Raw genomic sequence first — 22,098 nt, 5'->3', positions numbered from 1 at the left:
TATGGTAAAACTTGCTATGGTTCAAAGGCATTGCAAAATTTCTTATTGTCCTATTTAAACCTTTGATTGAGTAGTCACATGAAGAATCTATGGGACTATGACCTTAGATTTAGTTGAATAATAAGGACAATAAATAAAACTAGAAGATTGAGAATTTTGTGCAGCCAAAAGGGTATTATTATAGTCATGTGAATTGAACCTAGCCACTTTTGAAATTTTGTTTCACCTATTTGTTCAATTAATCATGTATGTCAATAGCAACAAGCCAACTGGTTAACTAATAGCAAAAAGGTGAAAGAATAGAAAGACCCTGGACCCTAGTGGGACCCATTTCTTAAATTGGTTTACAGAAGGCCAAAATAAAAAATAAATAAATAAATAAATAAAAACCACTTTAGTCCCCACTATGTGTCTCAACAAACCCAACTACAAAAAGCCCCACAAGCCCTTCTTTCATCTATCAACATTGTCTTTGCCTAGCTCTCTCATTGAGGCATTTCACAAACACTTGCTCTCTCATTGAGGCATTTTACAAACACTTCAACTTCACAGCCATGGCCAGGCCACAACAGCGATACCGGGGCGTCCGACAGAGGCATTGGGGCTCGTGGGTGTCCGAAATTCGCCACCCATTACTGTAAGCAGGCCTCATTTTCGAGCCATGCATGTTCTGTTTTGGTGTTGCTTGTTTTGGTCACTAAAAGAAATGTGTCTTTTTGTGCAGGAAGACTAGAATTTGGCTAGGGACATTCGAGACCGCGGAGGACGCTGCACGAGCCTACGACGAGGCAGCGAGGCTAATGTGTGGGCCTAGGGCACGGACCAACTTCGCTTACAATCCTAAGGCGGCGCAGTCATCGTCATCCAAGTTGCTCTCGGCTACCTTGACAGCCAAATTGCACAAGTGCTATATGGCCTCACTTCAAATGACCAAACCATCAATACAAGAGCCTCCTCAAAGGGTAGTTCAAAGCCCACATGTTGCTGCTAATGGCATTGTGAGGGATGTCAACGGAGCGGATAGGTGGTCACCGGAGAGGAAACCGGTGGTGGTGGTGCCGCCGGAGCAGGAGGCGAATTGGGTAGTCAAGAAAGTGCAATTTGAGAGCACCCAACAATTCAAGCCACTTGAAGATGACCACATTGAGCAAATGATTGAGGAATTGCTTGACTATGGTTCAATTGAGCTCTGCCCTGTTGTGCCACCACAGGAGGCTATGTGATCTAAGTCCAAAACATCTACCACTTTCTGTGCTAAATTGCTAATGTCACTCATTTTGCTAATTTAACCCATTTTTCTCAACCTTTTTCAGAACTTGTTCAAGTGTATTATTATTAGATCATCCTCTATGTTCCTAGAATTTTAATTCTAAGTGACCCCATTTGAGGACGCTATATGTACAGTGTACTATTTATTCCATGATATAATATCATATTTCCATTTGAGTAATGAATGTCATGATCTTGGCTTTCAGTTATGGGCAATTTTGTCCACAATGTGCATTTCTTGAAAACAATACTTCTTCTTTGAGCATTGAATTTTGTTACTAAAATGAGGTCAATTGAAATCATTTCATTAGAAAAAGAAAAAGGCCGTTAAAAATTTACTTTTTTGGGGGACCAATTATAGCCCACCACGTCATAGTTTGGTGGAGCATTGCTTCTATTAAAAAAAAATCTAAATGTGAACAAGTGATTGGTAAATTACACCTGCATTTTGGCAAAGGGACAGTGTCAGAACTCAGAAGAAGTGAAACAGGAGTGCTATTGTTATTTTTTTCAGACTTATTTGACAAAGCAAGGCATAGGAAGTACTCTATATAATAAGATAATAATATTATTTAAATTGAAGTACTATAACAACATGATCATATTATTTAAATTGAATTCACACTATGGCGTTTCATTATTTAATGCATAGAAATGGTACATTCTAATTTCTCTATGGGAAGAGGTTATTAGGCTCCTCTCCGATCTTATAAATGGTTTTAATTCTATTTGAGTTGTAGTTCGAATCCAACGAAATGAAGTCTTATACACATTTTTGATAAGATTTATATTGTTCGAGTTAAATAATGAAAAGGTGTATTAGTTTTCGGGTTTGAGAGTCTTATTCATTTCATTTATTCTAGTAAAATCTTTTTTGTCGTCTTTAATTGTGGAAGTACATTATAAGTCAAACTACGTTAAAATTTGATTTGTTCGTGTACATATTTTTATTTTATTTTATTTTTATTAGTTACTTATACAATATTGGGTAACACATTAAGATCAATTTTCATTTTAATGGGGTGGTTGTTAATTAACATCATAAATGGAACTTGTTTATCAACTGAAAAGGAAAACAAATGTTCAATTTTTTCTTGGGTTGGGTGGGGATTTTTGGAAAAAGAGAACCTTTTTGAAATGTTGTGTGTTGAAAGTGTTTTTGGATTCATTTGGCAAAGAAAGTTTTTTTTTTTTTTTTTCCTATGGGATTGCTGCTGCTAAAGAGGGGGGGACAGTGAATGTGACTGAGTGCGAGGTGTTTTTAATGATTTTAGAGGCCCATCTCTCTCTCTCTCTCTCCTGTAAAAAGATGTTTATCTTGAATATAACGTCAATTGACATATGTGGTGAAAAGGATTTTTGATATCTGAACAAATCATATTCGCCATACAAAACTTGTCCGATGTACAAATTTCGCGACTTAAATCATACTCGTGTTATATGAGTTGATATAAGTGAAGGATCATCTAGCAATGAGAGCACCTTTTAAAAATAATGTCAATTGTCACATGTTATGAGAGAATATAATTAATAAAGATGTAGTTCTTGTATAAATAGTAGGTATCTCGATAATCCAGTAAATTTCAGAGTGTGAAACTTCAACTTAGGTTAACTCTGATGGTATATTAATATTGTTTGATTGGTTAACAATTAAAAAAAAAAAAAGAAAAAAGCTAGCTTTTTTGATTTTAGAATAAAATTTGAAACACAATATAAGGGGTAATAACTAAACTCTACACATTCAAATAAGATATTATATGAAAAAGGTCAAGATTTTAGTGCTTGTCGAATAAGATATATTATGAAAAAGTGAATTTGAAAAAGGCCAAGATTTTTAGTGCTTGTTTAACTAATGCAAGAAAAAACCAACTAATTTTAAGAATATTAGTTTTTGTATATTGATTGATTTTTATTTTTTTTTGAAGAAAATTGAAATATAAAGATGATATGTCTATATTTTTGAAACAGAGTGCAGTGGGCTGAGTTCATAAAAATTAAAATTCTGAATGATGGGTGATTAGGTTTGATTTATGAAAAAAATGAATGTAGATATGGAAAATATTGTCAAATATCATATCACACGATTCAAACCATTTAAATAGTCAATATGTTGTCACTTCAAAAGCAAATTGTCCCCATGATGTGGTGATTATAGATGTAGTATTCCCCCCCCCCCCCCCCCCCCCCCCCCCTTGTTTTGCCCTTTTTTAACCTTATAATATGTAAAATTTCATTTTACCTCTTATGGGGACAACTTTAGCATATCAATTTTCAATTAATTTCCTCACATCATTTTCATTTCAAAGTTGGAATCTTGATTATAGAAAACACAATAATTAGGCAAAGCTGTCATAGGGTGGTGCCTAAATGTGACTAGTTTGACGTTCGAACCTCCCTAAATTTTTCATCGACATCACTCTTTCTTTAGAGCAAATTTTATCTTTAACCAATGGATCAAGTTAAAAAGAAATATATATATATATATATATATATATATATATATATATATATATATATACTATTTATATAGTAATTTTCGGTTGCAATGAACATTGAAGATATTAACTAATTTTTAAAATTTTGGTGAAGCCCTTGCTTACATTAACATGAGATAAATAAAATGCATAACTGCACAAGGATACAAAATTCCTTTCATTTTGAAGGAGTATCATAGAATATAGTCAACAATCTTTCAATCTTTTTATGTTGCAAACTTGAACAATAATTTTTTTTTTTTTTGTCAATAACCGGGGTGTTTACAGTTCCGTCCCGATTAATCCACGAGATCTGTGCAAAGTGACTCATTCACACTAGTCGGGTAATTTTTAAAATTTTGGTGAATCCCTTGCTTACATTAACATGAGATAAATAAAATGCACAAGGATACAAATTTCCTTTCATTTTGGAGTCAACAATCTTTCAATCTTCTTATTATGCAAACCCTAACATTATTATTATTATTTTTTTTTTTTTTCTTTTTTGATAACTGGGTGTCTAGGGTTTTACCTTGACTAATCCACGAGATCCGTGCAAAGCATCCCATTCACACGAGTCGGCACTTGAGAGGATTCAAACTTAAAACTTAATATTTTACGAGCACTTAATTTTAAAACTTCTCCCCTGGAACCAACCCCTAGCGGTTAAACCCTAACATTAGTTTTATTTCTAACATCCAATTCTTGCCTTAAATAGCTTTATTTTTATCAAAGAACCCTTTCTATTAGTGGAGCGTTTGACTTGCATGCTTATCTTTGCCTTTACTAAACACATATATAATTTACATATATCCTTGTATATATTTATTTTATATATATATATATATATATATATATATATATATATATGGATTTGCAATTTTCTTAATGTTTGGCTTTTGTAATTTGGTGTCCCACCCTCAATGAAAAATCATGATTGTTCTCCTGTTGGGGAATTGATTTTGTTCCCTCAACCATAAAAAAATAAAGTTGTTTAGTCTCATTATTTTGCTATACTTTTCATTCAGCAAAGTTGGTTAAATCATAGCATGTTAGTGAGTTCACCATCATTATTTGTTCGAATTTTGTGATATGAAATTTCACCTGACCTACCAATATTTCTCCAATCTCAAGAGAATATAAATAATGGCAAAATTTATTTACCAATCACAAGACTGGTCTCAGATATATATATATATATATATATAGAGAGAGAGAGAGAGAGAGAGAGAGGAGAATCCATCCACTAACCTAACCACACTTGATAAGCTATCATATCAAATCATTTTGATCACTATTTTGTTTTATATTTGAGCAGTGATATAGTATTAACCTTTTTAATCATCCCAAAAAATGTTTTCACCTTTATTGGACTGTTTATCCTCTGGAAGGCAGTTTCATTTTCTGAATAAATGAAAAATTAGATGGGCTGCAATATTTCTACAAATTTAAGCACCATGGAGAAAGAATCATTTTCCTTTCACACCAAAAAAAAAAAAAAAAATTAAAGACTCGAACTCGAATTAGGGAATGAACTCAAATCTCACCTAAATAAATCTTAATAAAGCACAATTAGATATTCTAATTTATGACATAATAGGATTTTGCAGAGTATTATTACTATCATTATCATTTCGTAAGCAAGCAACACACAAATCCATATATTCTGTGCCAATTGAGATCTTCTTGCAAGTTCTAAAAATTAATCAAGTGAAATGTATGCAGGTTAATCAAAATATCAAAACCCCAATATTCAAATTCTAATTAAAACTGTCCATTGTGTGTGTGTGTGTTTTTTCCAGACAGAGTGTAGCAACTTTAGGTAAATGAACCAGAGAGTGAACAATTCAACATACGGAGTATTTAACTTATAGTACTATACATGGAACAAAAAGCTACTATAATTCCTTAAAGTCATTGCAAGTAAAAAAGACAGTGTGGGTAGTGAAGTTGAGAGTCAAAAGTGAGATCTTCCTCAAGAAAGTAGTCAAAACCAATTATGATAAATCCAATCATGGTGTATGCATAGAGAAAATGTTGGATGAGAGAGAAACAAAAGGCCCTCAAAGGCTCAAACCTTTTCAAACTTCCAAGTTATGAAATATAACAAATTCCTTTTATATATATATATATATATATATTTATATTTACAGATATTTCGATAGTTTAGTGAATTAGTATTATTGGTGAATTTTTTTAAAATGTGGTATTATATACACACACCTCTTTCAAGTGTGTTCACCAATAATACTAATTCACTAAACTATCGAAATATCTGTAAATATAAATATATATATATATATATATATATATATATATATTGTAATTTTTTTTTTAAATGTGGTATTATATACACACACCTCTTTCAAGTGTGGTATTATATGATTAGATTCTTTTTTTTTTTTTTTTAGATGCTTTGGATCAAGTGACTAGTGAGTCATGCAAAAATACAAAGGGCAAAAGTCTTTTCATTTTTATTTTTTATTTCAAAGACTGAAAAAAATAAAGGTTGGTGGCCTACCCACTGAAAAGTCATAAAACTTTCAAACTTTATTTTTTTGGAGCATAAAGAATATTTTCAGTGAGAGATATGGAGGGAAATGATAATTTGTTGGTAGGGTTTATAGATATAAGATAAGACCATAAGTTCTATCTGTTTGGGTTTTGGAGTACATGGCATGTCTTTGTGTGTGTGTGTTTGTGTCCATCCCTTCACATGTGCTTGTTAACACCCACATGGTGATGGTCCTAACCACCTCTTCTCCTTGTTGACTAGATTAAGGACAAATGTATGTGGGAGGAGACCCATGTGCATGCCCTAATCTCTCTCTATCTCAGTACCTAAATCCTTTCAATATTCTAAGTTCTTCACCACTTTGTTTGACATGGAATCATTTAGAAATATCTTTTTTGTTTCTTCTTTATTCTTTCAATCACTCGTGAATGCTTACAAGTCCGTTTTCAATAAATCAAGATTATTTTTTAGGTGGAAACGACACATTGAGAGACGCCCACTAATTTTTGTTTATGGGTCATGTTGGGTTTTGATTAAAAATCTTCGTTTAAGACTTCAAAATCGCGTTTTATTGTGTTATAAGGGGTATGCGAATTATTTTGAAATTTTTGTTCGAAGACTTAATGAAGTCAAAATACTCTAATATTTTATATTTAGTAGTTTTATTTGATTATGTTTCTTTCTTTATTTTTCAAAAATTATTAGAGAGAATTTATTTTGAGACTTATTGCTAAGATTAGTTTCCTTGTATTTTTAATTTCTTAGGTTTTATCTATTATAAATATTTATGTATTGTAAGTGCGTAATTTAATTTTTTATCAATAATATTTCAGAATTTTCATGAATTTTCTTTTAGTTTGTGGATTCAAACTACATATTTTGTGGATTCAAGGTAACCCTCGTTCCTTCTGAACATTCTATCGCTTTCCACTAAAATATTTCTTTTTATTTCCTCTTTCTATTTTCTCTAGGGTGAACCTTTTTTTTATTTGGTAGGGTAAAAAAAATGAAGAATGGACCCAAAAAAACAAAAAGAAGCCAAATTGTGTTAAATTTTGAATAAGCACTTATCCAAAATTTAAGTGCGTTTCATAACGAATTTTGAATATTACTTAATAAACATAAGTATAATTTAAAATGGGATAAAATTTGACATCACTTAAAACTTTATGTTAAACATTTAAATTATACTATAAAAAAAACCTAAAAAATATCTGAATTTTGCAATTACTTAATACTTAATATTCACTATTAAAGTTCTCATTATTTAGTTTTATTGAATGTGAATACATTTGTTATCCTATTTGACCAATTAATTAAATCGGAAAATGAAAGGAACAAAGAATTCATATTGGACATGATTAATCAGAGTTATTATTATTTTTTTTTATGTGATATATCCTGAGGGAAGAAGGTAATTGGTTCAAGTCCCACTAGTGAACATAGGGTCTTGGGCCAATACTGGACCGGGCCCAGATAAGCTGACCCTAAAACCTCTAACCACTTATACATGGCTAGGACCTTGGGTCAATACTGGACCGGCCTAGGTAAGCTGACTCTAAAATCTCTCTTACATGGCTCTGGTTCGATTGTCCTTCGATTTATTAATGTGTGTGACAATGAAGAAACCCAAATCTGGGCTGGTCTTAGGTCAACTAATAGACACTTGGTTAAAGGCCCAATCTGAAACTTATTGCAATTAATTGTGAGATTAGTCAATGGGCCTTGCGTGTGGGACTGAAGTCCACATTCATTTTCTGTTATCACTAGGATATGCAACTCTAATGGGCCATTACAGTTGTTCATTTTGAAGCTGCGATTAGGATATCCTCATGATTTTTAGTGGATTGCACAAATTTGAGTGGGATTTATTTATTTATTTATTTATTTATTTTTTCCCGATTGTGTCAATTAACTTGCACATTATTTTGTGTCAAATGGTCTGGGACCATCTAATAATTTCTCGATATGACTGTTACACACTAACAACACATGAAATCAAGAACCAGCAATAAGCTATTAGGGTGAAGGCTCGAATACGGGCTCCAGGACACAGGGAACAACCTAACCACTCGGATAACACGGCACTTGCAATAAGTTGGTTAAGCAAGCTCTAAAAACAAAGTGGAAGATGGGCCATGCTAACTGATATCATTTGGGTCTGCGCGAACAAGGTTTTACATAAAAATGTGCCATGTATATAATGAACAATGTAGATTAGTACCAACTGGGGAAGGTCAGGGTTTGAGTCTCGGTAGAGGCATGGATATGTAAGTTTGCTTAACCTTCCAATAAAATATATATGTGTGAAATATTTATTTATATTACCATGAACATAAATTATAATATCAATAGTGGAGAACAAGAACTTGATAACGCATATACCTTAAAAATTGTTAGACTGTTTATTTGTATAAACCTTATCCTTGAAATCTCCATTTCTCAAGTAGTTAGATATGGGAATTAAGTAAATATATGCAAAACCACCAGAAAATAAAGCAAGGACTAAAAAGCTATGTTTCAATGTTGGTTTGAACTCGAGATTGAACGGATTGGATTACGTTTGAGAATACTAAATTGGCACTTTAAATTTGAAACGTGAAGTTGTATCTTTGCAACTAAATCATGAGATTTAGTGGCAACTACTTTCACTACCAAACGCACATTTTTGTGTTCACTTTCGTAAAGTAGCAGCTGAAAATAGCAGTGCCAATTACTTGTGTGGTAGTTCAAGCAAGTCTCAATCTCAGAACCACCTAAACCAATCTCACTTAGTTATTAAACTTTTTACACAGATATATATATATATATATATATATATATATATATATATATATATATATATATATATATAGATCGATAGATAGATATGTATATATATGGTTGTCATTGGAGATGTATTTGGTAGTGTGGTAGGCAAGAAGAAGACTCGTGACAAAGGAAGAAGTGAACAAAAGCAGGTTTGAGTGTTTTTATAGTTTGGGAATCTTTTGCACATGGTGGGGTTAGTTTGTTGTTGTTTGTTTAGAACAAAAATGTACAAACTATATGCTTCCCTCTTCAATAAAAATCACAACTCATTCAATTTTGAATTAAAAATAATAATAATAATAATAATAAAAATTAAGTACTAAGCATGGTGAAAAAGGTAATTATACATTGAGATTATTTGTATAGAGAGATCCGAATTTTCAATGTTGGACCACTCGAACTATATATATATATATATATATATATATATATATATATATTCTCTCTCTCTTAACCGATAAACTTTCAATTTGATCACTTTTGGTAATATATGATATTGTACATTAAATTATTGAAGAGTTCGTCGATATGATGTAGATTTTACAATAAAATCTACCATAACACATATTTAATTTAATAGACTAAAAGACTAAATAATCACAAGTGTCCAAAATACCATTTTAATTATTGAGATTCTTGCATACTTAATAGCAGAATATAAGTTCAATTTGACCTAGTCCGCCTTCAAAATCAGAAATTCAAGGGAACCAATTTTTTTTTATTTTTTATTTATTTGCTATGACTAGCTGACTTTTGTAATATTGTTTAAAAAAATCTTTATGTATACATAATAAACCCATACATTATGTTCCAATTACCTCAAGATAGATATCTTAACAAACTACTTTTTTTTCTTTCTTTTTTTTTTTCCCACAAAATAATAATAATAATAATAATAATAATAATAATAATCTAATAATCTCAAAAGTCTAGAGGGTACCAACTGCCTATGGAGTGAACTACCTACCAACTCTTGATGTGGATTTGGGATCCGACAAGCCCTTAACCAAGTAAACATAATAGAAGTGAGGACTATTTAGTTAAACTACTCTTTGGTCTCTAGGCTATTTAGAGTATACTGGAAAAAATTTACCTAGGGTTATTTATTAATTAGTTTTACTTGTTGATACCATTTTTTTTTTTTTTAATTTTAAATAATGGTGGTGTTAATCACCCTATAATTTATTATTTGGTATACGCAATTCTCTCATTCCACATGCACAAAGTATTTACCAAAAAATTTGTTTGATAATTGCCTCAGATTCACGACATTAGATGCGAGTATTGTTATTATATTTCTTTGGAGTTGTAGTGTGTAAAGCAAAAAGGAGTGCAAGCTCGACCAACCCAAGCTCAGCTTAAAAAATTTGCAATTCCATATAGTCTTCGGTTAAAGATTGACAATCCAAATTCATTTTGGACTGGTTTGGGTTATAATGTTGGACAGCTTAAAATGTTGAACATGTTTGAATGAGACATCTCGCTAAACAACGAAACTTCCCTGTACAGGGCATTCCTAGGCGGAGCTTCTCTAAACGAGACATCTTGTTAGATTTCTCGAAAGAAGACTTAGACAACGAGACTTCCCTGAACGAAGTATATGAAGATCTTTGAGAGCAGAAGTGTGTTAGTTGACCGTTGCCGTTAAGAATGGGGCTAATGGTGCCGTAAAACATGACCAATTTGACTTTTGAACCAGAATAATAAACACGATATATATGGATTACACCATTCCGTAAATTTTGAATGAAAATTTCATATTTCGGATCAAGAGTTGAACCTCTAATCTGCGCCAATTTCACCTTCTAGAACTTGATGCAATCATGATACGCACGACTTATTAGGTAGGTCTTTGTTTGGTAGCACCTGTATAATTCAAATAGGAGGAACTTTGGAAATGAATTATTAGGTCACGCTGTTTTTGAGCCCTTCATAATATTAATCACGACCGTTCAACACGATGACCACCAAGTCAAAGTGGTGCCCGTACTCATTCCCTTTTGACGTGATTGATGTTCTTCAGTGGTGGCCATGTTCAACATTAGTATAAGATTATTTATTTGATGGCAAACCGAAACAAATATGTAATTTAAGAATAATTTGGTAATTTTTTTGAAATTATATAGAGAAATGTTAAAAATATTTCTGACAATAAAAAGATAAAAACTTAATTTTTTTTTTTTTTTCTTTTTTGTTCAACAACAAAATGAAATTAAAATTTTACTAATTCAATGTAGATCAATATTAAAAATCAATTAATATTGATTTTCTCCGGTAACCTCAAGCCAAACTACCATAAATTTGACCCACGACATGAGAACTCTTAAGATTCTTCAACAATTCGACTAATTTCGAGAATTTAGAGTGACGCCTCACCACCTAGGTCAGATAAGTCACTGTAAGAACAGTAGAGACTAGCCAGATCTTGAATTTATTAAGTTTCAAAGTCTAGCAAATAAACTATGAGATCATATTCAAAATGGATAAATTTTATTCCAAGTTGTTATGTACCAATGGCATGATTTTCTTTTGGCGACCAAAGGGAAAAAAAAAAAAAAAAAAAAAAAAAAAAATCTATATATATAATTAATGAAAAACAACATTAATAAATATGAAGTGAAAAAGACATACATGATAGAATCGGAATGGTAAAACATGATCATAATTGAAATAGAATCGAAATTGTAAAACATGATCATAATTAAAAGATGGTGACAATGTATTTCAAATTGGTTATAATTGATCAATTAAAAGATGAAAGAAAAATAAAAATAACCAATAAAGTTATTGAAAAAAACCTAAAAATCTATCACTGACTTTTCTTCATAAAACAAAAACTAAATAGAGGATTTCACTTAAATTTTGAGACTTCACATAAAATGTTTGAAATGATGTTTTTTTCTTTTTTTTTTTTATGTCATAGTGGCAGTAGTAGTCGTACCGTGTAAGTACATCACAGCCATAGGATCAAATCAAACGGTCACGATCGAAGAGAACATGGACCAGAGAGATTGATGATTCATTATTTTAAGACCCTGTTTGACTAGTAATTTTAATTTTTATGATGGTGGATTATTGATGAATGATGGAGACATTATTCAAAAGGTGTACAAACTTGTGTGTTGAAATTGGTAGACAGAGTCTTGAAGAGGAATCAAAGTCAATTTTCTTACAACACGTAAATTTTACTTTGACCTCTTGACTCGTGTGTACTACTCAGACTTTTCATACTCGTTTGCCGTCTCCTAATGGTCAAATTCATAATTCCCAATTCAGAACATGTTGGGAATTTTATAAAAATAATTAAATCATATAATAAAAAATTATACATTGTATATATAAATATATATTCTTTTCCTAATATATAAATGACAACAATGCTTTTGAAAAACTTCAAACTCTTCATCTTTTCATTTTGAAAGAAAAAGATATACGAAGTAAGTTGTGTATCTTGATGAGTTATAAATTATAAATAAGACTAAAATAATAAAATTCCTTATTATTTTTAATTTTTGATCATAAAATTTTAATCTGTTTTTAAAATTTCCAATACTATTACAAAGTTATTACATTGCCCTAATTATGTCAATAAATCGTTAAGGGCTTGTTGAATGACTAAATTACCCTTATGATATATCACTTTATTTAAAAAATAAAAATTAATATTTTGTAAATTACAAAATTACCCTCACGCACAAACCTGAATATTATAATTTAGTTCAAGTTAATATATGAATATTATATTATGTATTAAATTACAATTTAGTTCATTTAATTTAAATAAAAAAATCTTTTGTATAATTCACCATTTGGTAAACAAAAAAATAAATAAGTCATTAAAATATCATTATTTATTTTATATTTTTTAAATTTTGAATCATTTTCATACTTCAAAATATTGACTAATTAATACACAATTTAAATATAAAAATTGATAACAATCATGATAGTTAAAATATATTTTTTCAAATATGTTTAAATGGCAAACTAATAGATTTGGATAACCACTAAATTTTGAATAAAATTCTAATTACAAAAGTTTAATTCTTATTTTGATAAATGGTATATATTAAAAACTGATGATTCAAAACTCAATTGGAAGAAGATTTCCAAAGTTAGATTTATTCTATTTATAAAAAATAAATAAAATGAAAGGCGTCATTGGTATTTAAAAAGGAAATGCATAATTTGATGGTAACTTTTTTAAATAATTTTTTAAAAATATTCTTTTAATGTCTTTTGTCATAAATTATTTAAAATTTTAATTCAAATACTAAAATTCAATCATTTTCAGTGGATAAGTAAGTGGGCCGCTTATATTATTTAACATGCTTAGGGGCATTTTTGGAATAACAAAAAAATGTAACAGCACATGGTTGGCGCATGTTTTTGTAGGGGTAATTTTGTTACTAAAAATATTTTGCCAATGCAAGTGAGCAGCCTACTTTAACGCCCCAAACTAACAAAATTGGTACAATGTGATAACTTTGTAATAATGTTGAATTTTTAGAAACATGTTAAGATTTTATGATAAAAAAAAAATTGAAAGTATTAGGGATTTTATGATTTTAACTTTTATAAATATGAAGGCAATTGTTTAGGTTATATTGATAAGTAATTTTTTTTTGCATATGTTGGGAATTTGATAAAAATAATTAAATCACACAATAAAAATATACATATTATACATACATACATATATATATATATGTGTGTGTGTGTGTGTATGATAACGATGCCCTTGAAAAACTTCAGGTCATCATCTTTTCATTTAAAAAAGTACATATAATACAGAGTAAGTTACATATCTTGATGGGTAATCGATTATAAATTTGACGGCAAATGTTTGGGTTACTAATATATATTATAAACTGTATCTTGATAAGTAATAAATTTTACATATGAAGGCAAATATGTCTTTGGTTACTAGTATGTGTTATAAATTGTAATTAGATTATCAATGTTATATATTTTTTAGCAATGTTATTTGTTACTATAGGGAGAATCTCAGTGTTGTGAATGGTTGTCGTAACAAATATAATATAAATTAGATTTTAGTGACAAAAATAAAAAATAACTTTAAAGTGCCTAAAGTTTCAAAAAGCATTATAGTCATCATTTTTAAAACTATATTGCTATTTAGTGACTATTTGAGACTAAATTCCATTAATACCATTTTATATTGACAAACACCATTTAATAGCTACCTCCTCATATATATATATATATATATATATATATATATATTTCTTTCGTAATTGGTACTCTGTACTCACACACCTCCTCTTATATATTTTTCCCAGTAAATCCTTCATACTCAATAATAATGGTGCATTTTATAAATCTCTCTAAAACTACTATATTTGTAGCCGAACAACTAAACTACCAACTAAGAAAAGAAAAAAAAAAAATTTATTTCTCTTACATAATTCATTTACTTTTCCTAAATTTCTGAATAATCAACCAAGAATCGAGTAAGAGGGCTCTGTTGTCAATGAGTAGATTTTTCTTCTCCTCTGGTTCCATGTTGTTCTCTCTTTTTCTCTTCATTTTCTTGGTTTTTTTTTTTTCTTTCCAAAGTTTCCTTTCTGTGAGGTATTTTCCTATTTTCTTCCGCACGGCAGTGTTTATATTTCCAATTCCAATCCTTGTTTCCATTTCTTCTTGGCCATTTTCAACTTAAAAGAATCAAAAAAATTATATAGTTATTTTTAGCAACCAGATAAAAATGTTTGACGAAATTACTCTCAAATGATCCTTATAGATAGGGATGGCAATTTGCCCCTCGGGGACAAGTACCGGCCCCACCCTGCCCCGTTTATAACAGTTTTGAAAAACTGTTTGGCTTATTTGGGTGGTGATTGTTTTTATTAATAAAAACTTATACGGATTCAGAGTGGGGTGGGGAAGTCACAACACCCTGTTTAGGTAGATAAATTACTAAATTATTCTTATTTTATTAGTATATATAGTTAGCTCTAGAAACCCTAGGTTACAATCACTAACTTTCTCAACTGTTTTAGAGAGTGACAGAGCCCTACGAACTAAGAACGCTCATACCCTTTAATTTTATGTTAAATTATTGATATATTGTCCACTTTTTATGATTTTTTTCAATAATTATATAATTATATTTGAGGAAAAAAAATTTAAAAATGAAAAGAAACTCATGAACTAAATGGGACGGGGTGGGTATCCGCGGGGGTGAAAAGTTAAACGGGTGTAAGGATGGGGTGAAAAGAACCCCGGTTAGGCAATTTTGGACGGAGATGAAGTGGTGGTATCTAATCGGTTGTAGGAACGAGAAAAGAATACACTTATCCAAAATTACCCAGTTGCCATCCTTACTTATAGAGTAATATAATTTTAGGATTGCTAACCACTTATCTATTTATAACTTTATGGCTACTATAATACTTTTATCATTGATTCTGGTCACTAAATTATAGTTTACCCTTTCTTAAATATAAATATTAAAACAATGATAATAATGATGCTAATGATAACGAGAACGATGATCATTTGGTCCACTACCTATATCATTTTTTTTTTTTTTGGGGGGGGGGGGGAAGTGACATTATTTCCCTTCCGTTAGGTGTAAGAGACAAAATCAACAAGGAAATTCAAGACATATACACTATTTATCTTTTAAGATTGTGGTTGGAAAATGACCAAGTTAGTATTGTGTTACAACTTACATTATTCTTTTTATTTAATTTTATTTTCTGTAGAATTATCTGCTTAAAATAATTTATTGTTTGATAATAATATTTTTCAAACAAAGATTTTCATTTGAAAGACTACATATAAGCCTCTAGAGTCTAGATTACTAGTATTGTTATTTTTAAAGTTAACGTTTAAGGTCATATTTATTAAGATCACAACGGATTCTTTTTCCTTCTCTCTCTTTTTTTATCATAACTATATTAAATGGTGATTTTGTATAGGAAAACTAATGTTCCACATCTAATTTTTTAAAAAAGACTCCCATTTACCAATCCATGGTAATTGAGGGTGGTTTAGGAAAGAAAATATTTGTGATTCTTTCAAGGTCTTTAATGTTGCTTTTAAAAAATCATACCTAATAAAAACAAGTGTTGCAATTCTTGCTGCAACATATTATTATACACACACGTGTAATTATGAAAAAATACGATCCAATTTGCATGTGGGATTCACACCTTATACGAGTTGATTTCCACCATTTTCTTGTACAGTGTGGTTGCCAAATTCTATATACATATGTAAACGAGTGTAGGAATATGTACAATATTAGTACATGTGATATATAAAAATCAAATATATGGTGGGGAAGAGTTAGATGGTTGGTCGAGTACCAAACCAAGTATGATGATATTAATAGTGATTAAAGTGGGGTAATGTAGCAGCTACCAAATATAAAAGCACGAACCCAAGGAGAGACACATTGTAGGGCACAGAAAATGCTAGGCAAAGGGGGATGGGAGACAATTTGTATGGTGTGTTTGGCGAACACAACCCCAATTTATAACCAACCGAGACATGACCACCCGTTGGCGGTGCGTATCATACAATTCTTCTTCAACCATGGGGTCCCTCAACCTTATTTTAGTAGACCCCACCTTTTTTTTTTCAAAATGCCATAAATAGTCATTGGATCTGACGGTTTCTAGTTGCTTTTATGTTCTAACAGAAGCAATGGACTGCATTAATCCAGCAGTAATCATTGACTGCCAGAGGCGTACAGTATGCAACTTGTAGTATACATAGTTCATTAATTTACACGTTATGTTGCATTTAAAAGGGGTAGAGACCAACATAAAAGAATAAATAAATAAAAATATTGTGCTAATCTCAAAATTTTCCATTTTAGGATAGTCATGTGTTATCACCTCATTGGATGCGTGGGATGTTGACGTGTGTGAGTGATCACAATCATCTATTAAAGGTATTGCACCATGTTTTATTTTTAAGTGAATAGAAAGGGGCTTCTATACCAAAATTTTTGATCTTCCTCTCTATAAATGCATGTCTAGATTAATGTAAAGGGGTGTACAAAAGGATTTCCTATCCCTAAAGACGTAACGGATTGCATATTCATCCATTTATACCCAATTACTTACCTATCCAGATCCGATATGGAACAAATTCCCTTGTAACATTTTCCCCAACTTAAACTTGCAATGTCCTCGTTGCGGCTCAAGCCACCTGCCTATCTGGGAAGAAGACCCATACGCTTGAACCTAAACTTGCAACACTTTCGTTGCGGCTCAAGCCATCGTGCCTACCCTAGAAGAAGATTCGAACGCCCTCGGCTCAAGCCATCGTGCCTACCCTAGAAGAAGATTCGAACGCCCTCCTGGCTAGGAGCTTGGCGTAACACTAGATCAAGTACTAGGTCTGGGTTTGACTCTAATACTAACGGTAACTGGTGGGCGCTTACCCATTTATTCAAAAACTCAAACTATTGAGTAGTGTTACAAACCCACACATTTATTCCTAATCACTTTCCTATCTAAATCCGATGTGGGACAAATTCCCTCTATAGAAGAAATTGTGTCATTTTCTCTATTTGTTTGGTTTGATGGAAAAGAAAATAATGAGATACTACCTTATTTTGTTTGTTAAAAGAGAAGAGAAGAAGGTGTGTTAATTATAAAGAAAATTTTATAATTTAAAAAATTCTGTAACAGTCTTGCCTTTTTTTCCTTTGTGTCTTCCATTCATATTTGGAGAGACAAAAATTTGTGAAGGATGACTGATGACTTATTTCATTATTTTTTTTTGCCTTCTCTTCTTAATTTTCCCCAATCCCTCTTACTTACTTCTGACCAAATAAAATATTAAGGATCACTCATCTTAGTATTACTTTCCCCCAAATAAGTTCATGGAATCAATAATATATAGGTAATTTTAAATGAGAAGCACTTCTAGTTTCAAGCAATACAATAATGATTAATTTGTTTTTAATTGGTTGTGACCCACCAAATGTGGCTGGTACATGCCCACTTTGCAATGTTATTAATGTTAAATTTTATATTGCAATTAACATTTTTAATTTACGATATATTTTATGTTGCAATGGTATACATGAAAGTATACATTTTATTCGTTGTATATGATACGAATAGTCTGTATTTATGTATATATAGCACATTTTATGTTCATCTTACCATTTCTAGTTTTCACTCCCTTGTAATTTTCAATGGTTTTTATGTAGCTTATTTAATTTATTTTTCTACTGACATAATATTGAAGGGATATTGAAATTCAAACCGACCAGCACTTTCAAATCTTACATTACTCAAAATATTAAAACCGAATTGATTTTATTTTTTCTGTGAAATAAATCAACTATGTAGTTGGCAAATTAGTCAAAAATGAGGAATTGAAAGAAAAATCAAAAAAGTTGACTGGTAATAGCATTGTTAGTTAGTTGGCAAACTCTAGGGTGACTAAAGCAAAATACTATTCAACAAATTTTGAATAATCAAACTAAGTATATATATATATATATATATATAAAATCATGTAAAGTAGATGGACGACTTCATATCCACCAGACAAGGAATTCAGCCACTATTTCATAATACATAGAGTTAAAATCATAATCATAAAATTCACATTACTTTCAAATTTTAATCATAAAATTCTAACATGTTTCAGAAAATCATTACACTTTAAAAAAATAATCACATTGTCCCAATATTCGTATCCGACCCATTAACCTAGATATGAAATGACAAATTTATTCTTAATATTTAATGTTAAATTAAAAATTAAAAATAATTTTTTAAAATTTTAAAAAATACCCTTTAATTTTCTTCTTTACCCCTCTCTCTCAAACTCTTACCCCCTCTCTCCCAAACATAATTTTTGAAATTTTAAAGAATATTTTTGTAATTTTAAAAAATAATTTTTAATTTTTAGTTTAGCATTAAATAGTAAGGTTAAATTTGTCATTTCATATCCGATTAATGAGTCGGATACGAATATTAGGGTAATGTGATTACTTTTTAAAAGTGTAGGAATATTCTAAAATAGGTTGAAATTTTATGATTAAAATTTGAAAATAGTGGGGGTTTTATGATTTTAACCCTAATATATATATGAAGGGAATGGTTTGGAAAATAAATTATTAAATATAGAAAAAGTACACAAAATAACAGTTAATATTGAATATTTTAAAAATCAGTAACCCTAAATTTTTAAGATATGCATGGTAATCCAAAAACAATTTAAAATAAAATAGTTTAACTGAAAGACTCTCGTAAGAATTCTTCTTGAGGGTATACCATTTAAAATTGATTATGATAAATCAACTTGCAGAAATGAAACTTTTAAAAAAATCTAACAATAATTTTGAGGTGCATAAATATTTCGTAAAGATAGTCAAAACCTCCAATGAACAAGGGATCATGACAACTCATCAACACCTAAATTGCAACACCTAAACTTTTTTCCAGAATGATCAAGTATGAAAAATAGTAGAGAAATTTTCTTTAACTTTGAGTTAAAAAACTTGAGTATGAATTTAAACTTTAAAAACCCATGAATTAAGAAGATTCATGTTCTAATAAAATGAATTTGGATTCATCCATGTATCACACAAATCAAAACATATTTCATAAATTTGATGAAATGAAATTAATTGGGTTCATTCTAAAATTAATTGAAAAGAAATATAATATTCACCGTATCAAAAGTTAAGTTTGATTAAATAAATGTAAAATCATCTCACTTGTTTGATGCATGAATCATCCAAAAACATACAGACATATATATATATATGTCTCTGTGTGTGTGTGTGTGTGAACATATCTAAAACTTGATTGTTCAAAGGGGTATGAATAAAAAATAATTAATTTAAATATACATATATAATTCAAAATATAATATGATTTTAATTGTACGATTATATAATTTTAAAAATATTATAAAAATAATTTGAAACATGATTGTATTATTATGCTCTGTTTCAATTCTAAAATCCAATTCTTGCAGTATGAATCACGATTATGATATATTCTATGTAATTTTTTTGATTCAGTCAAGGTTGGATTTGGAAAAAAAAAAAAAAGAGAAGAGTACAAAGATGAGTACCAAATATTTATTAGTGAATTTCCATGTCTCATTGTATTTGTCTTCTTTATAGAAATAACTTTGCATTGTACGGGTGTGGTCACTTTCAAACTATTGTGGATTGTGAAAAGACATCTAACTCCTTTCTGTTCTTCCTGTGATGATACCATATACTTTGTCAGTAGTCTCTCTACCATAATAAGTCAAGGAAATGCATGCCACTATTGAATATAATTATATTTTTTAATATATATATATATATATATATATAATTATATTTAATCTCGTGAAAGTGGTCTAATTGCACGAATTTCACCTCGAGGGTTTGAATTCCATTGAAATTATCCTTCAGTATTATTATTTTTTCCAAAAATTATCTAATGCATGTGAGCCGAGTATACTATATGTATTCGGTGATAAATTACAAAATGTTAGTAAAGATAATATTTGTTTAAATATTGCATTTTATTGTATTTGCCTAAATAAAGTTTTTTTTCTTTTCATTTTTTTTTTCCTAACTGCCCCCACAATTGAATTATTAAATTTTGGAGTCAGAATTCCCTCCACTTGTCAATTTGTCATTTAATCTATTAATTTTTTCTATCATTAGAGAGTAACAAAATAGACATCCAAAAGGGTAAATAATAATAAAACAAAAAAATACAAAAAGGTTGTAACACCTTATTAGTAATGTCTTTACTAATTGCTTTAATTCTAGTCCTCCAATTTTATTATTGAGACTCAAAAAGTAAAAATCAAGTGATCAAACATTTTCACATGAAAGAAAATTGTAGGATCCCTAAACCAATAAAGCTCCTTTCAATCTCCATAATTCATACAATAAGAGTCTACGACTGAAATTAGATAAATTCATTAAAATATTCTTTATTGTTAAATAAAAAAATAAAAAAGAAAGAAAGAAAGAAAGAAAAAGAAAAAAAAGGAAAAAGGATGTGATATCATTTTCGTAGTAACAAAAGAAACTTTTGACCAAAGAAAAGAGTAAAGTTGTTTGAGAGGTGGAATGCTGAAATTACTTGATATTATTATTGGACACAAATACACAGTAGATCTTAGGGTATCAAATTGTACACCTAATAACTTGGAGGACAGCTCTCTAGTGTAGAGGAAGATGATTGATATATATCCCATACAATATATATATATATATATATATATATATATATATATATATATATAATAGTATAATATAAAAATTTTGCATGACCAATATAGTCTGACAAAGAGATAATTTAATGACAAAAACTCTCCGGTCTCTACAATTACATTTTGAAGGTTGAAAGTTTGAATTATTAATGGTTGAATTTCTTTAGAATCACAGGCATATATGAGATGATGGAATAGTATGTAGCGATCTTTAATAATATTTTTTAATAATTGTTTTGCGTATGTGGGACGAATGAATTGCTTGTAACCAGTTATATATAATGAAGTCTTAAAAAAGACTTGACGTTATTTTGAAAAAAAAATTCTTAGTAATTTACCGGATGCATGGAAGAATTGTGCATCACAGGCATATATGAGATGATGGAATGGTATGTAGCTATCTTTAATAATTTTTTTAATAATTGTTTTGTATATGTGGGACGAATGAATTACATGTGACCAGTTATAAATAATGAAGTCTCGTAAAAGACTTGACTTTAAAAAAAAAAATCTTAGTAATTTACCAAATGCACAGAAGAATTGTGCAATGATACATCATCCTAGTGACAAAATATATAAATAAATAAAATAGAATTTGTAATATGGTTGTTTGGAAATTTGCACTTTATCTTAGCATATTTTTTTTGTTGTTCCTATTTTTCTTTGCATATAAATTACACGCGTGTGTATATATGTAACATATACATGTACAAATGAATATACGCTTACCTCATTTCCACTCTCCCTGTCCCACCACCGCGTGACACTTTCTCTCTCCTCTCTCTCTACCCTCCCATAAAA

General features: G+C 30.0%; 1 protein-coding gene across 1 annotated transcript; it reads left to right on the top strand.

Annotated features, from left to right (window-relative positions):
- The first annotated feature begins 240 nt into the window (after positions 1-240).
- On the top strand, positions 241-1,450 carry LOC132284527 (protein PPLZ02-like). The gene is made up of 2 exons (XM_059786635.1): positions 241-637; positions 725-1,450. The coding sequence occupies exons 1-2, from the start codon at positions 555-557 to the stop codon at positions 1,221-1,223; spliced, it is 582 nt and encodes a 193-aa protein (XP_059642618.1). The 5' UTR covers positions 241-554; the 3' UTR covers positions 1,224-1,450.
- The last annotated feature ends 20,648 nt before the right edge of the window (positions 1,451-22,098 follow it).

Source organism: Cornus florida, unplaced genomic scaffold (assembly GCF_030987335.1).
Source record: "Cornus florida cultivar Cherokee Brave unplaced genomic scaffold, ASM3098733v1 CherokeeBrave_3.0.0_Hap2_Chr11, whole genome shotgun sequence".
Taxonomy (NCBI): Eukaryota; Viridiplantae; Streptophyta; class Magnoliopsida; order Cornales; family Cornaceae; genus Cornus; species Cornus florida.
The sequence above is the reverse complement of the archived record's forward strand: the minus strand, read 5'-3'. Positions and strand labels throughout refer to the sequence as shown.

Coding starts and splice junctions, on each gene's coding strand:
- LOC132284527 (XM_059786635.1), top strand. CDS start 555: ATGGCCAGGCCACAACAGCGATACCGGGGCGTCCGACAGAGGCATTGG. Junction 638..724: donor GAAATTCGCCACCCATTACT/GTAAGCAGGCCT, acceptor CTTTTTGTGCAG/GAAGACTAGAATTTGGCTAG.